At 46.4% G+C, this 21133-nt stretch overlaps 1 protein-coding gene across 1 annotated transcript in view; it reads left to right on the top strand.

Annotated features, from left to right (window-relative positions):
* Positions 1–21133, top strand: part of ANO2 (anoctamin 2) — a 361822-nt gene that overhangs the window by 84775 nt on the left and 255914 nt on the right. The window contains exons 5-7 of the mRNA XM_037988687.2: positions 8730–8881; positions 10866–10920; positions 13438–13489. Of these exons, the coding sequence (XP_037844615.2) occupies positions 8730–8881; positions 10866–10920; positions 13438–13489 (259 nt within the window). The remainder of the gene's footprint in view (positions 1–8729; positions 8882–10865; positions 10921–13437; positions 13490–21133) is intronic.

Raw genomic sequence — 21133 nt, 5'->3', positions numbered from 1 at the left:
GATCTGGGTCCTTTGCTAAAGGCCTCCTTCAGTTAATGGGAACAGATTGTGTATAAGAGATCCTTTGGAAAGTTACATTTTCCATCCACCCAGCCGACCATCCAGTGAGTATTTATTGAGTATTACCATACACCAGATACTTTACTGAGGGCTGGCGATGCAGTGGTGCTCATAACTGTTCCCTGGCCCCATCGGTAGGGGGAGGATTCAGATGTTGTATGGCTAGTGATAAATTGGGAGGCAAGGCTGGGCATGGTGGCTTGCACCTGTAATCCCAGCACTTTGGGAGGCCGAGGCAGGAGGATCACTAGAGGCCAGGAGTTCAAGACCAACCTGACCAACAAAGCAAGACCTCATCTCTACTAAAATTTAAAAAAAGTTAGCTGGGTATGGTGGCATGCACCTGTGGTCGCAGCAACTCAGGAGGCCGAGGTGGGAGAATCACTTGAGCCCAGGAGGTTGAGGCTGCAGTGAGCTGTAATCATACGACTGCACTCCAGCCTGGGTGACAGAGTGAGATCTTGTCCCCAAAAAAATAAAAAAAGTAAGATAAATTAGGAGGCACCCACAGAAGAAAAAGACTGGGGTATGATGAGAGAGCCAACCAGAGGAGACTCATTTAGATGGTCGTGGGGGAGAGGAGGAGAAGGCGCCATTTAAGCTGAAATGTGAGCACTGGGTAGGAGGCTGTGGGTGGGAAGAGCAGGTGAGAACCTTCCAGAAGTGGGAAGGACATGCCCACAGGCTCCAAGGTAAGAAAACCCTGGGCTGCCTGTGGAACTGAGGGGAGCCAGGGTGGGAACAGCTCGGAGAGGGGGGCAGGGGCTGAGGCTGCCAAGGGAGGCAGGAGGCATGGCGCCTAAGAGGCCTTGTCAGCCTGTAATTTTAAAAGTTTGGTTTTAATCCCAACTTTTATAAGTCAGCAAACATTCATTCATGTGTAGAGGACCTGCTGACAACAGAATCAAAAACTATAAACAAATACAGAATTAGACACTAGAGAATGTACACTGTGTAAATGCATCACCCTCTGTCTACACTCAGTGTTGTTGCTGAGGGGAAGTTTACCTGTGGACACGGGTGGGGCCAAGGGGAGTGGGCAGCCCCTGTTCTCGCTGTCCTTGATGTGCAGAGAGAAAGTCTCCCTTTGGCTCCAGGTTGTATCTGACCTTGGCTGCTCCTGGCGCTGTCTCCTTTTTGAGCGGGGAAAGGCTTAACACTCACTTGTATGGGTGAATGCGCAGCAAGCGAGCAGGGACAGATCTCAGCAGTATGGAACCCCTCAGGTCCTGGTGCAGTGTGTGTGTGTGTGTGTGTGTGTGTGTGCGCGCGCGCGCGCACGCACCTCTCGCAGGCATCACCTGGCAGGGAGAGCAGTGGGTGAATTCCACGGCATTTTTGGCTTCTCTTGTTCCTCCCTTCTTCAGCTCCAGAATCTTCCATCCTTGCCCAGCTAGTGACTTGTACCCCTTTCCTGCTGTTTGGCTTCTCTGTGTGTCTGAGCCTTTAGGGTGAGTAGAAAGGTGTGATGAGCATCTTTAGCCCAGCCCTAGCCTCTCAAGATGAGTGAGATACCGTAAGTAATAACCATGCAACTTCGATGATCCAGCGACTAGAGGAGGAGCAGAGGAAAGCACCAGTAAATAAAAAGAGGCAGACGACGGGCATTAATTTCTGTCGACACGTGTACTCCCAGCTGCGGCACACGTTCTGTTTTTACGTCTGGTCTGCATTCCTCCTGGGTGACCTTTCCTGCCTGTTGCTGGGAGAGACACTCTTAGGCCACTGCAGATACTAGTGACTCATGGGTCATTAAGATTATGTGGTTTCTATCTTTTACTGTTAGACCTTTTCCTTGATCTTTGGGGTCATTGGCTCTCCCAATGTTTGTGCACCTTGGGCATGTTAGTAAAACTTTCTATGCCTCAGTATTTTTATCTGTAAAATGGGAACAGTGCCTTGTATACTGTCCAATATATGCAGCTTCATTCCTCACACCCCAGGAAAGCACATGATTTTAATATAAAGAGGAGACATATCAGCCCTCAGACCACACTGCTATGCCCCTCTGGAGAGGAGAGGCTGAGGGAGACGAGGAGGAAAAAAGAAGTAAGAAGACAGTAAACCCCTTAGACTGTGACAGTGTGAGGCCAAAGTGAGCTTTTATGAGAACCACATTTGAGCCCTGGAATAAAAAATAAGAGCAACATACTTTAAAAATTATTTATGATTTTAAGCACATGAAAGGCGTATCATGTACCCAGGGAGGGCATAATGGGGAACAGCTGGCTAGCATGTGTCTTGCCATTTCTGAGGTTGTTCATCATTCTCTGATGTCCAAGAATAACAGTAATAATGATGCCACTGCTGATTGTATTAATAACAATAAAGAGGATTGGGGGGTCTTTCCTGAATCCTGCTGAAGGCAAGAGGAGAGCCTGGGCTGCTGGGTTTGGCAGGAGCGGAAAGGGGCACTACAGCCTGCTTTCTTCTCAGGGGCAGTCCATGGAGCCCAGCTAAGGATCAAAGGACGTTAGGTTGAAGGAAAGGGCTCTAGAAGGGGAAGGCAGGAAGCCTGTGTTCCTGGCATGATTTTACCACTGACTGTGGCCTTCCCAGCCCCTCTGAGTCTCAGTGTTGTCATCTATAAAGTAGAGATGCTAATCCTCCCTGGCAGGCACACCTTACAGAGTTTGTATGGACCGTGGATGAAATGATGCTCAGGGAAGTGCTGGGTACACTGCAAAGCATTCTAAGTACAGAAGGGGTTGTTATCATCCTTGTGTTTCTCCAGGGCTTACCACACTCAACCACCAAGCTTGGGACTGGACATCTAGGAAGTACCCAGAGATGCTTGTGCCATGAATGAATGTTTCTTTTTCATTAAATGTTCAAAGCCATGGAGTGGTAGCCTTGGATAATACTTTTTAAAGTATTTGGTCCAGCTGTCTCTTTTATGACTTGTTAGGTTGGTCTGGAGTAGCGCTCTGTCTAAGGCAGATTATCCTCCATTGCCGAGTCATCTGAGCACACTGCCCGGTGCCCTGTGAATTAGGGGATTTTTCCATACAGCTGGTGGGCATAAGTGCTATTTCCTTTCAGACGGTTCCCTCTCCAGTCTTGGGTACTTTTATCCCACTCATGCACTAAATACTCAAAGGGGACCTTCTGCAGCCCTCTGGGGTGCTGTCCTGTGAACTCTAGTTGCCTTGGTCTCCCCAGACTTAGAGCTCAGTCTTCTCAACTCAGGGAGTTTCCTGGCCTCCACCTGTCTCCTCTCCTCTCCCAAGGCAGTGAGCGGAACTCACAGGGCTCCCCTTGTCTGCCTCCCATCTCTCAGGGATCACTGCCTTTCATTGTCTGATGTCTAATATCTTGAAAATCATTATTTCATGTATTTTGTTCGGGTGTTTTGGTTGTTTCAGGCAGGAGAGTAAATGGGTCCCTGTTACTCCATCATGGTAGGAAGTAGAGGTTCCCTTGTTTTCCCTTTGGAGATGAAGAAGCTGGGAGAAGGGAATGACTTGCCCAAAGCTGCACATCTCATTGGTGTCAGCAAGGTGGCATCCTCCTATCCCCACTGTGTGCCAGCACACAGGAGGGGTCCCTGCTTTCCGTAAGTCCGTGGTTTCTTGGGGAGACAGACAAATCAACTGAGAATTTGAGACAGATGCATAAGTCAAGAAAATCAACCCACAATATATTTTATGAGGCGGGTATTTATCCACAGGGTACCAAGGAAGCATGGCAGGAAGTGAGAGGGCAAGGAAGGGCTCCTGGGAGGGTTGGCACATGAGCCTTGTGGTGAAGGAGAGGCAGGAGTCATCCAGGTGGGAGAGGAAGGAGAAAGTCTCAGGAACCAGTAACACGCACAACAGCTCGGAGGCAGGAAGCAGGTCCCTCACCTCAAGCCCAGTGTGTATGGCGTGGTACTACTGGGGAGACATATGTGTGTTTTATTGTGGATATGCACCTGCTCTATCCCCCTACTGAGTCCCTGAAGTCTGGAAATTTCTTCCAACACAAGTCTGCTGTGATGTTTCAGCCTGGGGACTTTTGTGTAGGGTCTTGTTCAGGGCTATGCAGTTGATGTTACCATGAGGTTTCTGGTGGGACTCTGGCCTTCCACACTCTTGAAGGCAGCCAACAATATTCCTTTCAGTGATACGGAGCATCCTTCATCGAGAAACAGTTGAAACTTACCCCAGTTCCACTCCTGGCTCCAGTAAAAACAGCGCGGAAGCCCACTCCCTTTAGCCCATTTCTCTAGGTGAGCCCTACCAGATCCATTGCCAAGGTGAGGCTCAGGAACTGCCTGGAGGTTCTCAGCTGAACGTCTGCCAGAGCCAGACCCTGAAACAATCGATGGGTTAGAAATCTGCATCAACCAAATGCAGGCATTCCTGGCCCTTGTGGGTGCTACACTCCTGGGTGCTTTTGCACTTGGTAGGGGCAGGAGGGGGAGCCTTTTGGCCTATCAGAGGCCTTAGGCTTTTGGCTCACCTCTAGCCTGGTTTATTTCTACCAAGACCAGACGAGTTGTCTTATGGCTGTTTGGATCCCAGTCTGGGCTCCTCCAGTGACAGAAACTCTGTCATCAATGCTGTTTCTCCAGAGATTTCTCATTCATTCATTCATTCATTCATAAAACAATAGGGAACATTTTGGACAGTATCCTGTCCTCATGGAATTATGGTTTGGTAGGGATGGCTGGACATTCATCAAACAGTCACTCAAATAAGTATAAAATTACAACTGTGATAAGTGTTATGAAAAAAAAGGAATTAGGGCTCATGAAATACAGTGAAGGTGGGACTTGCCATTGTTTGGAAGCCAAAAAATAATAACCTCAGTGTGAACAGAGCTTGGTGAGCCAGTGGGTGGGGGGTGGGGAGGTGGGAGCCATAGGGGCTGGGGAGGAGATGTGCCCAGCTCAGCCAAATACCACATGGGACATAATTATATTAAAAATTTATTGTTTTAACTGTGTTTTTAAAAAGTTTTAAATAGGTTGCAAATATTGCATGGGACCTAATTATGCTCAAGATTGTTCATTGTTTATCTGAAATTCACATTTAATTTGACATCTTGTGTTTTTATTGGTTAAATGTGGCAACCCTTAGCAAGAGAAAATGTGGAGAAACTGGTTATAGACCAGTTATTGTTGTAAACTACTAAAAGATGCTTAGGTTAGGGTAGCAGAGGTGGAGATGGAGAGGAGTGGACAGAGAAGGAATAGTCCTGGTTGGTCCAAATCTGCCATTCAAAGGCATCTGGAAGATAGAGTCCATCAGCTTCCCTCCTACTCTGAAACTAATTTCCGCACACATGCCATTTAAAGACATGTGGGTATGGTATGGTGAACTGCATAGTCTCAGTGCAGGTCAGGTGTCTGGTCAGAACCTGCACTGAATGGCCTGTAAGAGGTGTTCTGTGACAGTGTGAGGTGGTCTTATTTCTGTCTCCATCCCTCCAGGCCAGAGACACCTGAGAGGTGAGTTCTGTGCATTGCAGTGACTGATGTGTATGAAGGAGAGGTTTGGTAGAAAGGTCAAGACCTTTACGACAATAGAGGCAATATTGTAAGTTGTATACCATTTTTCCCCATGACAACTCACATTTTAGCAAATTAAACAGTAGAGTAAAGCAGTCAAGAACACAGACTTTGCCAGGGGTTTTAAACCCCGTCAGTTATTAGCTTGTCTACACTATCTGTGTGATCTTGGCTGAGATACTTAACTCTCTTGGCTTTGTGACATATTTTAAGATTAGCATTAAAGTACCTTGAAAGCCAGGCCCACAGGAGATACTTAGTAAATGGTATATGCTACTAGAATCAACAATCTCCTTGTTTCAGAAGGCAGGCTTACTCTTTGTCTTCTTACACAACTCACTTGATTATCTTCTTAATTCACAGCTCTGGTTTTGTCGCTGTTCACACTCTTCACTGTCTTCCACTGCCTTGTGTAGCAGATCTCCATGCACTCGTCTCAGTTTGCCTCAACTGAGTTTGCATGGAAATCTGCTGCACAAGGCAACGAAATATTGTTGCACATGAAGATTGTCACTATTGCCCATCAGAACCCCTTTGTCCAAGCAAACCAGCTCATGTAACCCTCCTGAAACCCAGCTTGAACATTTCCACTTTTTTGTTTGCCTAGAATGTCTTTGCCTGTATCTGTTCAAGCCTTATTAATCAAAAGTATTTATAAGTTAATGTTAACAGAAATATGAACAAAACAAGATATAAAACATAGGAAATGAAATAAATGCCTGTCACTAGGGAAATGGCTAAACAAATTACTATTCATGTCTACTGTGTAATACTATGCATCCATTACAATAGCTGTATGCAAACTGTCCTGGAAAGATATATATGATATAATGCTAAATAAAAACAGCAAATTATAGAGGAATATGTGAAGTAGGGTCACAGTTGCCTAGGAAGGAACCTAGTTCTATCTATACAGAAAGATAGGAATTAAATATATTCCAAACCGTTAAGCAAGGTTCCCTTTGGAGAAGAGGGTGGGAATTGGGTTGAAAGTCAAAGGAAACTCCTAATATTTAGTTAATATACTTTAATGGTTTAAGCTTGTTCATTTACCTGAGCTGTGTTAATTTTGTAATTGAAATTAAATCAAAATGCATAGAAAAAGGTTTAGAAGAATGAAATAAACTGTGGTTATGTTTCAATTGTTAGACTGGGGCGGCTCTTGCCCTGTCCTTACTTATCATTGTTTTATTAAAGAACAAAATGGTAATGGAAGAAGATTACCCTTCTGCTAAATCCAACTGAAATGCTACTCCCTCAAAGAAACATTTTTCTAATTCCTCAACTGAATGTGCTGCCTCCTTTCTTTGAACCCTCAAAGTACTTTATGTATCTTTTGTGGCATTTTCTCATTCTATCTTAGTGAGTGTTTCAGGTACCCAAGTATGAAGACAAGTATTTCATACCAGTCTTACTGCCCCTCTACATTGAGGTGATGTGAAGCTATCACGGTAGAGAAGGAAATAGGATTTCGAGTCAGAGGGTCTGGATGTCACCTCTTGTTCTGGATGTCCGTGGCAGCCTGACAGATTAGCCCACACTTAGTAGCTGAAAACAACAGCCATTTTATTTTATCTCATGATTTTTTGGTCAGGAACTTGGGTAGAGCTGGGCTGGGTGATTATTCTGCTTCATGTAGTGTCGACTGGAGTCACTTGGTAGTAGCCAGCTTAGAGGTGGGCTGGACGGGAAGGTTCAGGAAGGCTTTAGTGGTATGCCTGCTGCTTGGCAGGGCAACTGGAAGACTGGGCTCAGCTGAGTGCCTTTCCCTCACTGGGTACTCTCGGGACATCTTGTAGACTTCTTATGGTGTGATTCAGGGCTTCAAGGGATAAGGCGGACCAAGGCTGAGGCTGCCCATCTTCTAAAGCAGTGGTCCCCAAACCTTTCTGGCACCAGGAGCTGGTTTTATGGAAGACAATATTTCCATGGACCAAGGGTAGAGGGAGGTGGTGGCAGGGATGGTTTCAGGATGAAACTGTTCCACTTGAGATCATCAGGCATTAGATTTTCATAAAGAACACAATACGCAACCTAGATCCCTCACATGTGCAGTTCACAATAGGGTTCATGCTCCCATGAGAATCTAATGCCACGTCTGATCTGACAAGAGGCAGAGCTCAGGCAGTAATGCTTGCTCACCCACCACTCACCTCCTGTTGTGTGGTCCGGTTCCTAACAGGCCTTGGACCAGTACTGGTCAGTTTGTGGCCTGGGGATTGGGGATCCCTGTTCTAAAGGATGGAACTAGCATAGTGTCATGCCTGCTATACTCCACTGGTTAAACATCCACAGAACCAATGCAGATGCAAGGCGGGTGGGAACAGAGATGCTACCTCCTAAAAGAATTTGTGTAAAAAATGTGTGGCCATCATCAATTTGTCACAGCTTTGCTGTGAGAAATACAACCTTTGTGTCTCAGTGACTCCATTTGCAAATTATAAAGATCCAAAGCTATAATGTATGCAAAGCATGCTATGCATTATAAAAAAAACTGTATGCATTATAAATATTAACATTTACCTTGGTATTAAATCTATGCCTTACTCAAGGCAGGTACTCATTAAATGTTCAATACTTTGAAAGCAAACTCATTTAAACACAGATATTTCCTAAGAAAAACACAAAGAATGTGATGCTGCATGATCACATAGAAGCGTGGCTCGGTTTTAGAGTATAGACTTTGGATTAGGTTGACACGAGTTAAATCCAAGCTCTGTCATCCAGTTCCTATCTATGTGGCCTTTGTTAATTTGCCTCACCTCTCTGAGCCTTAATTGTCTCATCATAATATGGAAATAGTATTACTTACCCAGCAGCGTTGCTGTAAGCATTGGAGCTAATTTGTGTCAAGCACCTAGTAGGGTCACATAGTAGGCGTACAGTTTCTCTAAGATGATATTGAGTCATATAGAAAGTTTGGACTCCTCACTTAATTCCTCTGCACTGCTCACCTCCATGAGCTCAAAGGATTGAGAGGAGCCCAGAGTGCAGGTCCTTGCGAAGGCATTGGGGAAAAGGGGAAGGCCCTCCTTCTTGTTTCTCCAAGGCTCTTCCTCTCTCCAATGTTCACCTCTAGGAATCTGTGTCCATGCAGCTTTTTTTTTTTTTGTGAAGCAATTCCTCTCTGCTGGAACTGGCCCCCTTTTCAGACCTGTGGCTCTTCCTTTCATAGATGTACGAGATCAAAGCAGGAGGCAGCATTGCAAAGAAGTTCAGCGCAGCTCTGCAGAAGCTGAGCTCGCCCCTGCAGCCCCGAGTTCCAGAACACAGCAACAACAAGATGAAAAACCTGTCCTACCCATTCTCCAGGGAGAAGATGTACCTGTGAGTATTGAAGCTGCTGCAGCAGGGATGTGGGAAGGGATGGGAAGGAAAATTGAACGCTGTTCCATGACTCAGCCCTGGGGCTCCCAAAGTGGGTGCCCCAATGCCTGAGAGAGAGGGTAGGAAGCATGTTCTCCTCACGGTGACATTGTCCCTGTGCCTGCTTTGTGAACCCTCTCCCCATGTGAGATTATCCCAAACAGCTGAGGGTGCTTGTCCAGCAGGAAATCCGCCATTTGACCATTTTGCAGGGTGGAGGGCAAACCAGGGAGCAGCCAACAATAAACTTTGGAACTCTGTGAGAAAGTGGTCGGACACCTATGTATCTTCTGCAGGAAAACCTTCTTCCCAGTTGCCAGTCTAATAGGGTTTCAACAGGATATGATAAACCGGAGAGAAGGTGGATGAAGCCTCTGGGTTTCTGGATTCCAACTGCCTACTTGTACATTCATTGACTCTCAGGGGTCTTCCCCTGTCCCTGCACCCTGCCTAGGAAGAGTGAATAAAAGCTCTTCACAGAGATAGTCACTTGGGAAACATTTGGAAGGGGGAGCCACAGCTGGGAAGTGGGGGATGCAGCCGTCAAGTATCAACTTTGCTCTAGGAGCTAATGAGAAAATAAACAACTATGAAGGGTGACGAGAAAATGGAGCAAGAGAGGGAAAGGCCAGGGCATGGAAGGGCAGAGAGGACAGAAAGAAGGACCTTCTCATTTTAGGAGGTGGAAGTTGTGGAGCAGTGTTTCTATTGTCCATGAGAGACCATCTCCTAGCCATCGTTGCTGTGTTCGCTATTATCCTACACACATGCATATGCTGTTTCATTTGCATATATTTACCCTCTCATTCAGTACTCATGCCCCCTTGTGAGGTGGCCGGCCAGATCTAACTATCTTCTATTATAGACACTGAAGTCTAAGTCTGTCCAGGGTCACACCGCCCAAAGTGGCTGAGCTGGGCCTTGCATGGTGACTGGTGGCTTCCTGCTCTTTCTGTGTCCTGTGGTGCTTCCCTGCGTCCCCTTCCCTGGGCCTTCATTTATGCTGGTGCTGGCATCTGAATGGTAACCTCCTAGGCACCTCCGTTCGTTTTACTTCTGTTGTCCTTCAAGACCAGTTCATCAACACCTTCCTTTTGAAGGATATTCTGCTCTTCCCAACCAGAAGCTTGCGCTTCACCCTCTGAACTTTCATAGCAATGGTCTGCATGTTCCCATGTTCTACTCTGTGTCAGTTACTTAGAGAAATGTACATTTCAGTGATTGGAGCTCCTGGGGTGCTGGGAGCATATTTCCTTCCTTCATCACTGCATCCTCTAGCACAGCTTCCTCAGCATTACAGACACACCCCATGTGCTATTTCCTGAGTGAAAGCTCAGTGTATGAAGTTAAAAACAGACACAGCCCTTGCATGATTAAGATTTTTCTAACGGATGAGATGACAGTGACATTAAATGAAATTTTGAAGAATCAGAGTGATAATCCAACACCCTGAAATGATACTCTTTTTGTTTTGTATTTTTTACTGCCTTTGTTCATGCTCCAGTATCTTTTTTACGTACTTTCCATTTGGAACCTTATCATCATATGTTTTTCTAACATGGTGTAATCTTTTTCTATACACAAAGTTTTCATAATTATAAATTTCAATGACTGCATGATACCTTATCTTATAGATTTTGGCATTGCATCTTATTGCTATAATCTTTATTATAAGTACCTTTTCAATAGGCATTTTTTATTTTTGTTATTTTTCTTTCCGTGTGTTGAATTTCTTCCCTAAGATAAATTCCTAGGATGAGTTTTTAGAATTACTCAGTCAAGAAGGGCATAAACATTGTGTGTGTGTGTGTGTGTGTGTGTGTGTGTGCACCTCATAAGTCTTGCTATGTTGCTTTCTAAAGATTTGCTGTGGGCCTGGGGTGGCAGTGGTCTTGGGGCAAGGGTCATGAAGTGAATTTGCCATCTGCTCTCTTGGTGTCTCCAGGTACAACATCCAGGAAAAGGACACCTTCTTTGATAATGCCACCCGCAGCCGCATTGTAAGTAAATGGATGTACTGTGTTAGGAAAGAGGATGGGGAAAGAGCTGAGTCCCTAGTTGGTAGGGCATTCTCTTACCCTCCCTGCCACCTCACACAGTTATTTGCTTGGAGTTGCCTAGCAACTGAGAAAAGTATGCAAGAGCTTCCCCATTCCCCAGAAGAAACAGCAAATAACTGCCCTCACTTGTGGTTTAAGGGGAGCGTCGTCTTCTCTTTATGGGTTCTCCATTAAAGTTCTTAGGAAAAATAACCAGGGAAGGTCATAGTTGCTGCAGGGGTTAGTCAGGTGAACCCCTTGATTTACATAGAGGAAACTGAGGCTCTGAGAAGCAACGCATTGAAAAAAAATTATATAGATCGTTAGTGTCAGAACAAGGACTGGAACTAGTCCTTCTGATGGTTGGACCACTGTGTTTGTTTATGCATTTTCCCTTCTTTCAACCCCCATGACAGAGTCATGTGAATTTATATAACATGGAATGCTAGTTAACCCATTTGCCCAAGAATAATATCACCAGCCCATTCACTAGAAAGCCAACGCTCATGACCATAGCTCTTCTTCCATAGTCCTTTTGCCTTTATGTCAAGTGTTTGAATTTTGTAGGATGATTGATCCTAATAAAAATCTGCATATGGCCTGTGTTTCTGTGGCCCCTGCATGAGCTGTAGAACATCTTCCTTCACCGATGGGTTTATTCTCTATCACCCTAGAGGTCACGTAGCCTATGGGCAAAAGAGAGAAAGAGGGGCCCAAGGAATGCCAGAAACTTACACGTGCCCGCATGGGAAGTATGAAGTGCGTTTCCGTTGATCCTTACCAAAGAACTGAAGTTTCCACAGGAGGAATGAGGGTTAGGTACCTAGAAGGGTGGTAAGAAAATATAGGAATAAGAAGGGACAGGTGATTAGAGGAGGCCAGGATATTTCCCAGGCACACTGCAAACATGGCATTAACTCTTACTTGCGGGATGGGCAAGGAAATCTCAGCTCCCTTAGCCTAGTGTCTTAGGCAGAGTTAAAATGGGCATATGATTTCTTTTTTCTTCCAATGGAAAAAGGCATTAATGTCCCATTTTCTTGGTTGATGCTATTACTAGCCAATGAAATCTCACTGTGGCTTGGGTCCCACGATTGTGGGGGAGTTATAAGGTGTTGTGGAGATTACTCGATAATTGCAAAGTGCTCGTAAAATAATACAATGCCATATAAATGCTGTTACTAATTATTATTGATGTTGAATTACTGCACTGTATTAGGAGCAGAATTAAACACTCTTGGACCCCATAGTTATTTACTTACCACTCCCTTTAGACTGTGGCTGGAATATGCGAATGTAAATAATGATGGAATAACACATCTTCTAGCATTCATCTCTCCTTCTGGAAGTATCTTCCTTTCCTCAGTCTACTCCACACTGAGAACAGGGGAAAAGAGCCTTGAGTTTTGTCCTGAGATCTATTCTGCCCTGGACTTTGGCTGGAGGACCTCACCCTCATCTGTGGATGTCTCCCCTATGCCTGCTTCTTTGTGGGTGTCTGAGCACCTCAGGTTTTTGTTGCAAGGCAGACTTCATTGCTGGGCATCTCTTCATAGACTGACATAGGCTTATCCCTCCCTGATTCTTTTGTGGGAAGTACCCCTTTCCTCCCATGTAAGAAACAGAGTCCCCTGCAGGCCCCATAGGCCAGGGGATTCTGTAGGCTGTTTTGGGCACGTAGGGCTTCAGGCAGGCAAAGCCACTGAGGCAGCAGCTGCTGTGTGCCTAGGACGGTGCTCTAAGACATGAATCTTCAAGGAAGTGTATGATATGCTCTGATCAGGGAGGCAGGATGAGGACCCAGGAAAAAACCATGAAATAAAGACATCAGTGACCAACATAGAGGTAGCTCCTTTGCTGTTTCAGAGTGTGCACGGCCTGACTGGCCTCCCGAGCAGCTCCGCTAGATGGCCCCATTACAGACACAAGCTGACCCTCCTGACGTTTGCTCAGGACCCTCTGTACCTACCTCCGGAGCTCTCTGCTACCCCACTGGTTCTCCCCGTCAGCCGGGCTCCAGGCTGGGGGAGGGGGCCTGCACCTCCCTGGGACCCACCAGACGGAACCCCGCCTTTCCTGAGGTTCCCCGACGTGGGCGGCAGACACTGTCCCCTACCCCACAGAGCCAGGGCTTCCTCCCAGCCCTCCCGAGGCTATGTGGTCCGGGGTGGGCTCCTCTGTTTTCCTTACCTCCTGTGACTGCAGTCCATTTCTAGCCTTTTATTCATTTGTTTTTCTCAGGGTGGGGCGAAGGGGCGGGGGATGCGTGTGCAGGGGGGTTACATCCCTTGTTTCCTCAAAGTCCTCAAGTCTGAGTGGGGTTGACGTGCGGGCCCTGAGCCAGGTACGTGCTTGGCTTAGCCCTCGCTGCAAACGGGCCCGGGCGTCTCCCGCCCCTGCAAGGCAGTGGTGAGGGTGACGCACGGTGGAGGGCAGGGGGAACGAGGTGCTCACAGCTCTGCTGTCGTCCCCTTTTAGGTCCACGAGATCCTGAAGCGCACAGCCTGCTCCCGAGCCAACAACACGATGGGTAAGGACCCCAGCCCGCGGGCAGGGTGCTGACGGGCGCCGAGGCGGCTCCCGCCCTGTGCTTTCAACAGCTCCCTTGGTGGGCAGCAAAGAACAAAGCAAACAAATGCACCCCACGGAGAGGCTGCTTAGCTTAGGCAGAGAAGCCTGCCTTGGCCCCAGGAGCAGTGGGGGTCCCATTTCTCAGTGGGCTGCTCCCAGGCTGTTGTAGCTTCTCCCAGGCCTTCATCCCAGGTCTCCCGGCTTTCTCTTTCTCTTTGCCCCGTACCGCCCACACCTGCCACTGTATCCGGATAATTCTGCGGCTCCTGTGTTTTTCAACATTTCGAATAGTTTTTAATAACCCAAGAAAAGCATCTTAGAGGTCTTTTAGTCCAACCTCCTCGTATTATGTAAGAAGAGATGAACCGCCAGAGAGGGTGCATAACTGGCCTAAGCCCACACAGCACGTGATGGCTAAGTCTGAGTGAGCGTCAGCATTCTTCTCACCGTATCTGGCTGAATCTGTTTGCCCTGTGGTTTGTTTCTTAAATATTAGGGTAATTGTCTTGGAAGCATTTGGGACCAAGTATAAGGCAGGCAGTATAAGGCAGGCAGTATAAGGCAGGCAGTCCAGATCCTGATGGATTGTGTGGAAGACATCCGTGACGGCCCAGGTACAATGTGAGCTGTGCCCATAACCCCCTGAGACTGCTTTTTGGAGAAATGTGCCAAAACGTCACACACAAACACTTTTGCACAGGAGTCATTCTTGCCTGTTGAACCCTTGTTCCCAAGGTGCTGCCATCTCCAAGTGGCTTCTGACAGCTTTGGGAGAGCCGCCTTCAGGATGCGCTTTGGGATGGCAAATCTGGCTTTTGAGGCAGCTTTAGGTTGAAAAGCGTTCCAAGTCATTTGGAGTCCTGTCTGCTGAATAGCGGAGGTGATCAGGCTCAGGAGTGACAACGATAATGACGATGTTAGCAAGCTAATATTTGAGAGCGTGTTGTGGGGCTTGAGAGAGTGCCTGGGTACCCGGGGCACAGTGCTGGAGAAGGAATCTGAATGGGTGTTATGCCATGATAGTCTTTTTAGAATAGTGCTTAACCTCTCAACAGGGCAATTATGTTTGCTTACATTTGCTTTGATATATTCATCTTGCTACAAGATTCCAAATAACAATGCACTTTTTAAACTCAGACCTTCCATATTATGTTATTTGTCCGGAACACGGTGCTGATGAGGCAAGGCTGAGTAAGTGGGTGAGGGAATTAGCCTAAAAAACAGATAAATTATATATATATAAAAATATATATAAAATATATTACATATATAAAAACATATATATATTATATATATATAAAATTTGTATATTAAGCATTAGCCCCCTGACTCAAATGTTAATCACACCCAGGATCAGTACTTTGCATCTTTCAATCCAATCAAGTTGACACTCAGTATTAACCATCACAAGTCCACCCACTGTCAACTTGAACCCATACGCATCTCCTGAGATCATACATAATCTTCAAATAAAGACAGTAATAAGGTCATAATTACACCTAACATAATACAACTATCCTTCATACAACCGGAAATGCACCAATCCCCAATCCAAATACTATTACATAAAATTAACACTACCCAAATGCTGATATGAGGTCAATAAACCTTATGTCACTTGATAAAGGAAAAAGGAAATAAAATGAAGTTATTTCTTAGTGCAAGTGTATACATGCACAAACATGTTGTTAGCAAAAGAAGGAGGAAATACTCATGACAATTACAGTCCTCGTTTCTGCAGCTGGTCATGTGGTCATAGCTGGTATTGATGAGTACCTTCTTCTACTAAACATTCTGTATTCCCTTTGTCTTCAGCAAGCACCTCAGCAGGTCATGGTAATGGTGAGTGGTGCCACTTCCACTTCAGTGCCTTGATTCCTGGACCTGTGAATCCTGGCTATGGGAGAAACAGTACCGTTTATTGGATGCTGATTCAGAGCATACATGGCCTTCTGGGGAACTTTGCCCCAGTCCAGCAAAGTGTTGTCACCTAGTTAGTGTTGTAATTGTGACTTCAAAAGGCCATTCCACCGTTCTGTCAATCCAGCTGCTTCAGGATGATGGGGAACGTGGTAAGACCAGTGAATTCCATGAGCATGAGTCCACTGCCACACTTCTTTAGCTGTAAAGTGAGTGCCTTGGTCAGAGGCAGTGCTGTGTGGAATACCATGATGGTGGATAAGACATTCTGTGAGTCCATGGATGGTAGTTGATATGGTTTGACTGTGTCCCCCTGCCAAATCTCAACTTGAATTGTATCTCCCAGAATTCCCACGTGTTGTGGGAGGTACCCAGGGGGAGGTAATTCAATCATTGAGGCTGTTGTTTCCTATGCTGTTCTTGTGATAGTGAATAAGTCTCATGAGATCTGATGGGTTTATCAGGGGTTTCCACTTTTGCTTCTACCTCATTCTCTCTTGCTGTCACCATGTAAGAAGTGCCTTTCACCTCCCACCATGATTCTGAGGCCTCCCAGCCATGTGGAACTGTAAGTCCTTTTTCTTCCCAGTCTCGGGTATGTCTTTATCAGCAGCATTACTTCCCCAGTCTACACCAATGGCCTCGTGGGGAGCTCCCCGTGTAATGCTTATTATAGTAAATTGGTACCAATAGAGTGGGGCGTTGCTGAAAAGATAACTGAAAAATGTGGATGCAACATTGGAACTGGGTAATAGGCAGAGGGTTGGAACAGTTTGGAGGGTTCAGAAGAAGACAGGAAAATGTGGGAAAGTTTGGAACTTCCTAGAGACCTGTTGAATGGCTTTGCTCAAAATGCTGATAACAATATGGACAATAAGGTCCAGGCTGCGGTGGTCTCAGATGGAGGTGAGGAACTTGTTGGGAACTGATGTGAAGGTGACTCTTGTTATGTTTTAGCAAAGAGACTGGTGGCATTTTGCCCCTGCCCTAGATATTTGTAGAACTTTGAACTTGACAAAGATGATTTAGGGTATCTGGCAGAAGAAATTTCTAAGCAGCAAAGCATTCAAGAGGTGACTTGGGTGCTGTTAAAAGCATTCAGTTTTATAAGGGAAGCAGAACATAAAAGTTTGGAAAATTTGCAGCCTGACTATATGATAGAAAAGAAAAACCCATTTTTCTGGGGACAAATTCAAACTGGCTACAGAAATTTGCATAAGTAGCAAGGAGCCTAATGTTAATCCCCAAGACCATGGGGAAAATATCTCCAGGCCATGTCAGGGACTTTCATGGCAGCCTCTCCCATCACAGACCCAGAGGCTCAGGAGGAAAAAGTGGTTTCATGGGCTGGGCCCAGGGTCCCTGTGCTGTGTGAAGCCTAGGGACTTGGTGCCCTGTGTTCCAGCCACTCCAGCTGTGGTTGAAAGGGGCCAATATACAGCTCAGGCTGTGGCTTCAGAGGGTGGAAGCCCCAAGCCTTGGCAGCTTCCATGTGGTGTTGAGCCTGCGGGCGCACAGAAGTCAAGAATTGAGGTTTGGAAACCTCTGCCTAGATTTCAGAAGATGTATGGAAATGCCTGGATGTGCAGGCAAAAGTTTGCTGCAGGGGTGGGGCCTTCATGGAGGACCTCTGCTAGGGCAGTGTGGAGGGGAAATATGGGGTTGAAGCTCCCACACAGAGTTCCTCCTGGGGCACTGCCTAGTGGAGCTATGAGAAGAGGGCCACCCTCCTCCAGAACCCAGAATAGTAGATCCACTGACAGCTTGCACCGTGTGCCTGGAAAAGCTGCAGACACTCAGTGCCAGTCCATGAAAGCAGCCAGGAAGGTGGCTGCACCCTGTGAAGCCACAGTGCTGCAGCTGCCTAAGACCATGGGAACCAACCTCTTGCATCAGTGTGACCCAGAGTCAAAGGAGATCATTTTGGAGCTTTAAAATTTTACTGCCCTGCTTGATTTCGGATTTGCATGGGCCCTGCAACCCCTTTGTTTTGGCCAATTTCTCCCATGTGGAATGGCTGTATTTACCTAATACCTATACCCCATTGTATCTTGGAAGCAACTAGCGTGCTTTTGATTTTTACAGGCTCGTAGGCGGAAGGGACTTGCCTTGTCTCAGATGAGACTTTGGACTGTGGACTTTTGGGCTAATGCTGAAATGAGTTAAGACTTTGGAGGACTGTTGGGAAGGCATGATTGATTTTGAAATGTGAGGACATGAGATTTGGAGGGGCCAGGGGTGGAATGATATGGTTTGGCTGTGTCCCCCCGCAAATCTCAACTTGAATTGTATCTCCCAGAATTCCCATGTGTTGTGGGAGTTACCCAGGGTGGGTAATTGAATCATGGGGGCTGTTCTTCCGCATGCTATTCTCGTGATAGTGAATAAGTCTCATCAGATCTGATGGGTTTATCAGGGGCTTCTGCTTTTGTTTCTTCCTCTTTCTCTCTTGCCACTGCCATGTAAGAAGTGCCACCCTCCATGATTCTGAGGCCTCCCCAACCACGTGGAACTGTAAGTCTAATTAAACCTCTTTTTCTTCCCAGTCTCAGGTATGTCTTTATCAGCAGTGTGTAAATGGACTAATACAGTAGTCTTGGCAGAAGCATTGCATGCAGGATAGGAAAACCCATATCCTGAGCAAGTGTCTGTTCCAGTGAGGACAAACCTCTGCCCTTTCCATGATGGAAGAGGTCCAAAATAATCAACCTGCCATCATGTAGCTGGTTGATCACCCCCAGGAATGGTGCCATATTTAGGGCTCAGTGTTGGTCTCTGCTGCTGGCAAATTGGGAACTCAGCAGTGTAGCCAGGTCAGCCTTGGTGAGTGGAAGTCCATGTTGCTAAGCCCATGTGTAACCTCCATCCCTGCCACCATGGCCACTTGGTTCATGGGCCCGTTGAGCAATGATGGGGTGGCTGGGGAAAGAGGCTGAGTGGTGTCCACAGAATAGGTCATCCTATCCACTCCACTGCTGAGGTTACCCGCTGGTGAACACTCACATGGGATACAAATATCTTCACAGTTTTTGACCATTCAGAGAGGCCCACCCACATACCTCTTCCCCAAATTTCTTTGTCACCAATTTTCCAATCCTGCTTCTTCCAAGTCCCTGACCATCCAGCCAAACCATTGGCTGCAGCCCATGAATCAGTATATAGTTGCACATCTGGCCATTTCTCCTTGCATGCAACGTGCACAACCAGATGCACTACTCGAAGTGCCCACTGGGAAGATTTCCCTTCACTGCTGTCCTTCAGGGATGTCCTGGAAAGGGGCTGTAGTGCTGCAGCTGTCCACTTTTGGGTGGTGCCTGCATATTGTGCAGAACCATCTGTGAATCAGGCCCGAGTCTTGTCTTCTTCTGTCAACTGATCATGGGGAGCTCTCCATGAGGCCATTGGTGTAGACTGGGGAAGAGAAGACAGGGTGGCAGGAGTGGAGACCATGAGCATTTGAGCCACTTCCTCATGTAACTTACTTGTGCAATCAGGACCTGCTTGAGCCCAATCACGTATATACCACTTCCATTTGATGATGGACTGCTGCTGTGCATGACCCACTTTGTGGTTAGATGGGGCAGAAAGCACCCAGTTCATGACAGGCAGTTCAGGTGCCATGGTTACTTTATGACCCATAGTCAAGTGTTCAGTTTCCATCAAAGCCGTGTAACAGGCCAAGAGCTGTCTCTCAAAAGGAGAGCAGTTATCTGCAGAAGGTGGCAGGGCCTTGCTCCAATATCCTAGAGGCCTGTGCTGTGATTCACCTGCCAAAGGCTCCAAACAGCATCCCTATCTGTGACTGACACCTCAAGCACCATTGGATCTGCTGGGTCCTGTGGCCTAAGTGACAGAGCAGCTTGCACAGCAGCCTGGACCTATTGCAGAGCCTTCTCCTATTCTGGACCCCACTCAAAACTGGCAGCCTTTCATGTCACTTGATAAATGGGCTGGAGTAACACATCCAAATGAATGTGCTGCCTCCAAAATCCAAATAGTCCCACTACATGTTGTGCCTCTTTCTTGGTTGTAAAAGGGGCTAAATGCAGCAGCCAGTCCTTCACCTTAGAAGGAATATCTTGGCAGCCCCCACACCACTGGACTCCTAGAAATTTTACTGAGGTAGAAGTTCCCTGATTTTTAGTCAGGTTTATTTCCCGTCCCCTGGCATGCAAATGTCTCACCAATAAGTCCGGTGTGTTTGCTGCTTCTTGCTCACTGGATCCAGTCAGCTTAATGTCATCAATGTAATGGACCAGTGTGATATCTTGTGGAAGCAAAAAGTGATCAAGGTCTCTCCACATAAGATTATGACACAAAGCCGGAGAGTTTATATACCCCTGAGGTAGGACAGTAAAAGTGTATTAATGGCCTTGCCAGCTGAAGGCAAATTGCTTCTGGTGGGCCTTATGGACAGGAATGGAGGAAAAGGCATTTGCCAAGTCAATGGCTACATACCAGGTACCAGAAGATGTGTTAATTTACTCAAGCAATGAAACCACATCTGGTACAGAAGCTGCAATTGAAGTCACCACTTGGTTAAGCTTATAGTAATCCACTGTCATTCTCCAAGATCCATCTGTCTTCTGCACAGGCCAAATGGGAGAGTTGAAGAGGGATGTGGTGGGAATCACCACCCCTGTGTCTTTCAAGTCCTTGATGGTGGCACTAATCTCTGCAGACCCTCCATGGATGCAATATTGTTTTTGATTTACTATTTTTCTAGGTAGAGGCAGCTCTAATGGCTCCCTTTTGGCCTTTCCCACCATAGTAGCCCTCACCCTACCAGTCAGGGAGCCAATATGGGGGTTCTGCCAGCTGCTAAGTATTTCTGTGCTAATTATGCATTCTGGCCCTGGGGAAATGACCACAGGATTAGTCTGGGGACCCACTGGACCCACAGTAAGTCGGACCTGACCTAAAACTCCATTAATTATCTGACCTCCATAAGTCCTTACTTTAACTTGAGGATCACAATGACATTTTGGGTCCCCTGGAATCAACGTCAGCTCAGAGCCAATGACCAGTAGTCCCTGAAATATCTGATCATATCCCTTTCCCCAGTGCACAGTTACCCCAATGCACAGTTACTCTGATAAAAGGCTGGAGGTCTCTTTGGGGAAGGATAAGAGAAAGATTAACAGCATAAATTTTCAGTAGTATAGTGGGGTCCTTCCTCAAGGGGACCCAACCTCCCCTTCAGTCAAGGGGTTCTGGGTCTGTAATTCCAGAAGTTGATTGATGGGCCATGATTCTCTGTTTTTATAATTCAAATTAGTCTTTTGTCCATTTGACCTAGAAGTTTTCTGCTTATATAAATTAAGTAGGAATGCACTAGGCTTCCTATAAATTTCAGTTGTAGGATCACTGTGATTAATAAGCCAATGCCAGAGCTCTACATGAGTCAGACTATTCTGATTGCTGCCTTGTCTCTGCTGTCCACTATGGTAGCTACGCCCACTTTGCCTTTGATGGTTGAGTGCTGCCATTTGGCCCCTGTCACCTCCGGATCCAATTATTCCCATTGTATTTAAATTTTGTAGTTGAGTGACTGTGGTTCCCACTGTTAGATCTGACATACAGAGAAGAGCAATTACAGGGCCCTTCAGAGATGCAGGTGCTGCCCTCACAAATATATTTTACAAGGCATTGGTCAAGGGTATATCTTCTGGACTTCCCAGCT

Source organism: Chlorocebus sabaeus, chromosome 11 (assembly GCF_047675955.1).
Source record: "Chlorocebus sabaeus isolate Y175 chromosome 11, mChlSab1.0.hap1, whole genome shotgun sequence".
NCBI lineage: Eukaryota > Metazoa > Chordata > Mammalia > Primates > Cercopithecidae > Chlorocebus > Chlorocebus sabaeus.
This window is presented reverse-complemented; position numbering and strand designations above follow the sequence as displayed.